This window comes from Triticum urartu, chromosome 7A (assembly GCF_056163025.1).
Source record: "Triticum urartu cultivar PI428250 chromosome 7A, HENAU_Tu73, whole genome shotgun sequence".
NCBI lineage: Eukaryota > Viridiplantae > Streptophyta > Magnoliopsida > Poales > Poaceae > Triticum > Triticum urartu.
This window is the reverse complement of record NC_141879.1, coordinates 672,098,400-672,103,134: the sequence shown is the minus strand read 5'-3', so window position 1 is coordinate 672,103,134 and position 4,735 is coordinate 672,098,400. Positions and strand designations below refer to the sequence as shown.

The 4,735-nt window shown below is 47.3% G+C and overlaps 1 protein-coding gene across 1 annotated transcript; it reads left to right on the top strand.

Annotated features, from left to right (window-relative positions):
- The first annotated feature begins 3,818 nt into the window (after positions 1 to 3,818).
- On the top strand, positions 3,819 to 4,735 carry LOC147961297 (uncharacterized). Its single transcript, XM_087535776.1, has 3 exons — positions 3,819 to 4,061; positions 4,149 to 4,346; positions 4,415 to 4,735. Exons 1-3 carry the CDS (start codon positions 3,819 to 3,821, stop codon positions 4,733 to 4,735), a joined length of 762 nt encoding a protein of 253 aa, XP_087391902.1.

Genomic DNA, 4,735 nt, shown 5'->3' with positions numbered 1-4,735 from the left:
TGGTCAGTCTAGCCACGGGTGAGTAAGTATCAAAGAAGTCTTCACCTTCTTTCTGGGTATAACCCTTGGCCACAAGCCGTGCCTTGTACTTTTCAATCGTACCATCAGGTCTAAGCTTCTTCTTGAACACCCACTTACATCCTACAGGTTTGCACCCATAAGGACGGTCAGTGATCTCCCAGGTACCGTTAGCTAAGATGGAATCCATCTCGCTACATACAGTTTCCTTCCAGTAGTCAGCATCAGGAGATGCATAGGCTTCTGAAATAGTCCTGGGTGGTCATCCACGAGGTACATAATGAAATCATCACCAAAAGACTTTGCAGTCCTCTGTCTCTTACTCCTCACAGGAGTTCCATTGTTACCCTCAACAGGATTCTCAACGTGTTCCATCGCAATGGTGGGTTCAGGAATTACAGTGAATTCCTCACTAGATGGAGTAGGTATCTCCTGATTTGATGAACTCGACATATCCTTCATAGGAAATATGTCCTCAAAGACAGTTGCATCATTTGATTCCATAATCGTACCAACATGCATGTCGGATACCTCAGATTTTATTATCAAAAATCTATAGCCGATGCTATGAAAAGCATAGCCCAGAAGAACACAATCCATGGTTTTTGGTCCAAGCTTGCGCTTCTTGGGAATTGGTATATTGACTTTCGCCAAACAACCCCAAGTACGTAGGTAAGAGAGTTTCAACCTTTTCCTTTCCCATTCCTCAAATGGAGTCATGGTCTTATGCTTTGTGGGAACTCGGTTTAGGACATGACACGCAATCATTAGCGCCTCCCCCCACCATTCCTTGGATAGACCCGAAGTGTCTAACATGGTGTTAACCATATCAGTTAGAGTTCGGTTCTTTCTTTCGGCTACCCCATTTGACTGGGGTGAGTAGGGAGGCGTCCTCTCATGGATTATACCATGTTCCGCACAAAACAGATCAAATTCATTGGAAAAATACTCTCCACCACGATCGGACCTAAGCCGTTTAATTTTTCGATCAAGTTGGTTCTCTGCCTCAGCTTTATAGTTTTTAAAGAAAGTCAAAGCCTCATCTTTTGATTTCAGAAGATACACATAACAATATCTAGTGGAGTCATCAATCAACGTCATGAAGTATCTCTTTCCACCTTTAGTCAACACGCCATTCATCTCACAAAGATGAGAATGTATAAGTTCTAGTGGTGCCAAGTCTCTTGCCTCTGCAGTCTTATGTGACTTGCGAGGTTGCTTAGCTTGCACACATACTTGGCACTTGGAGCCTTTGACAGTAGAGATTTTCAGAATTAAATTCATATTGGCTAACCGCGTCATGCAACCAAAGTTAATATGATAGAGTCGTGAATGCCAAATATCAGACTCATTATTGTGGCAAACATTATTAATAACTTTAGTGCAAATATCTTACAAAGATAGGCGGAACAAGCCTCCGCACTCATAGCCTTTTCCAAAAAATTGTCCACACTTAGAAATTACAACTTTATTGGATTCGAAAACCAACTTAAAACCATCTTGACATAAACGGGAACTGCTAACGAGATTTTTATTGATGGACGGCACATGATGAACGTTCTTCAGACGCACAGTCTTCCCCGAAGTAAACTTCAGATCGACCGTACCAACACCTCGAACGATGGCATGTGACCCGTTCCCCATCAGCACGGGTGAAGTCCCTGTTGCCTGGTAAGAAGAAAACATGGAGGCGTCAGCACAAACATGTACATAGGCACCGGTGTCAATTAACCAATCAGGGGATTGAAATACTGAAAGGATGGTAGGAAAAATACCGTACCCTGATTCCTTCATATCAGTATCACCGATGACAACATTAGCGGACTTGCCGCTCTTCTCATGTTCGCGCTCCTCAAAGCGGTTAGGACACTTCGGAGCCCAGTGATTAGGATCACCGCAGACATGGCAAAGTCCCTTCCCCTTCTTATGAGAATTCTTCTTGAAGTTGGTAGAATGTGATGGCTTGTTCTTTGTATCAAACTTGCCTTTGCCCTGAGTTTTGTTCTTATTGTTTTTGAAATTGTTGGGCTGGGAGTTCTTCTTCTGTACCATGTGGGCACTAGAACCTCCCTCAGCAACTCGAGCACGTGTGTCCTTTGCTCTCGCCTTCTCTTCAACATCAAGAGTACCAATGAGATCCGCAACGGAAAACTCTTGTCTCTTGTGTTTCAGGGAAGTAGCAAAATTGTTCCACGAAGGTGGAAGCTTGGCAATGATGCCTCCGGCAACAAATTTGTCCGGCAACACACACTTGAAGTACTCAAGTTCTTTTGCGAGCGACTGTATCTCATGAGCCTGCTGTACAACAGGGCGCTCATCAGTCATCTTGTAGTCATAGAATTGCTCCATGACGTACAACTCGCTGCCGGCGTTCGAGGCACCAAACTTGGCCTCGAGCGCAACCCACATGTCCTTGCCATTGTCAAACGACATATACGAATCCACAATGGAGTCATCAAGAACACTCAGAATAGCGCCTTTAAAGAGGGTATCGATCTTCTCAAAAGCTTCCAGCTGTGCTGGATTAAGATCGCCCTCAGGCTTGCCCTTGGTGGCATCATAGCAGCCCATGGTCTGAAACCAGTAGACTGCTCTCGTGCGCCACCTCTTATATTGCGCCCCTTAAAGGCAGGCGGCTTCAGATGCGCAGCAAAACCACTCGGAGTAAATTGCCTATAATCAGGTTTTTGGATTGTTGGAAATATGAGCAAATTACTACGAGATTTAATCCGAATAAACAGAAGATAAATCATGACCACAGCAGCAGAGCTTAAACTAATCATGAGAACTAGCATAGCAGATGAACATATCACATCTAGGGCACATACTAGAAGCATGAATTCTACCATGATCTCGAACAAGAAGGGTAGAATCACATACGGTGCAGCGGGTGCAGCACCGCCGGCGTTGACGTTGTCGCCCATGTCGTCGAGGACGAGGTTGCCGAGGTCGGGGAAGAATTCGTCGTTCGCAAAGTCGTCGCTGCCAGCAGTCGCGCGAGTGCGCTCCCCAAAAACCTGATCGCCCCTCTCCCGTACAGGATCACGAGAGGCGGGGTTCCGGAGGCCTACTGTCCCTTCTCGTGGTGCACGCCGGAAGGAGGGATGGAGAAGACTTGCTTGGCGGCGCAATCATCTGAAACGGTGGTGAGAAACCATACAAAGCGGCGGCGGCTAGGGTAGACGTCTGCCTGACTATATAGTGCGGGCCGGGTAGGTCGTGGGAGTAAACCCCACGTCCGAGTCGTCACGATACAAAAGAATCGGAAACTCATAGACAACGTGCATAGCTCTGTCCTCGGCTCAATCCCGCAACCCGCGTCGTGACGAGGCGAGGCGAGCGAGGAGGAGGAGCGCGCGTGTAGGTCTCCTCTTCTCATGTTCATACAAGTGGTAGAAGAGCTCACCTTATAAAGAGGTGCAACTCTCTCTCAACTTCCGGGGTAGGACTAAACTTTAGCCTCACTCACTCCACTCACATGTGTGCATGAATGGGCCAAGAGAATTTCAGAATTTTAGTTGGACTTTGGGCCAACGGCCTATTAGCAAAATTCCAACTGTGCTTCCACCGCGCCACCTCGATCGTGCTGGAGTGGATCCCCTTCGTCCTCCGCACACCGGCCGCCGCCGGGGCCGAGTTCCCCACGCTCCAGACGCTGACCCTCACGGGCTGCCAAGTGGACGACCTCGGCGCCTTGCTCTCCCTCTGCCCACACCTGCCGCGTGCTCAGGCTCAAGGGCCTCATTTGGCTCGGCGACGACGACTGGGCAGTCCACTCAAGGTCACTGCAGGAGCTTGTCATGGACAGCGAGAATTTGTGGGCACGGCCGGTCGGCATCGTTGCCCCCATGCTCAAGCAATTGACGCTCTTCTTACACGCCTACAATCAAGTGACCATCTCCATCCTGGCACCAATGCTGGAGAATGTCTCGTGGCAATGCCTCTATGGCACGGGCATTATTGGGTTTGGTCTTTGGACCCTCGAGAAGCTGAGCCTGCATACCGCAGAGAAACACTCTTCGCTGCAGATTCATGCCTGCAATGTGTGCCTCCTCTTCTAGTCAGTTTACTGGAATTGACCGCTGAGCTAAATTTTATGAATGTTACAAATCTGCCAATTTGCTTTTCAGAGCTGGTTTACCTTTTCCGATGAAGAGGCCAACTTTGCACAGGAGATAGAGAAGCATATGATTGTCGAATTCTCTGCTTTGGAGCTGCACTTGTCAGCAATGGGCCATGTTTTTGGAGCGTTTGTGTCACATCTTCTTGGGTTGAATCGGATTCGTAGCGCCATACGGAGGCTTAAGGTCACCCTTCTGAGATTAGAGGTAATGCTCCGCTCTGCTTATATATCTCAACAGTGACATTTCATAGCAATTCGCATATTTGGTTTTAGGAGGAAGAAATGTGCCCTGCAAATTGTCCTTGTGAGTCTACGAACTGGAGGACCCAAATTATCTCCTTGATTGCTCTTGAAGAAGTAGAAATAGATGGCTTCAGAGGAGATGCTCATGAGCATGATTTCTTGAAACTAATATTCAGCTGTGCACCAATTCTTAAAAGAATGATTGTGAGGCTGTCAGATGAGGTCTCGTCAAGTAATGATAGATGCACGGAAATATATGACATCTTCAGGGGGTATTCTTCTGTGAAATGCAATGTTTATCTCAGCTCTGGTAAGTATATGTTCTGCATGCATGATTTGTATGCTCTTTGA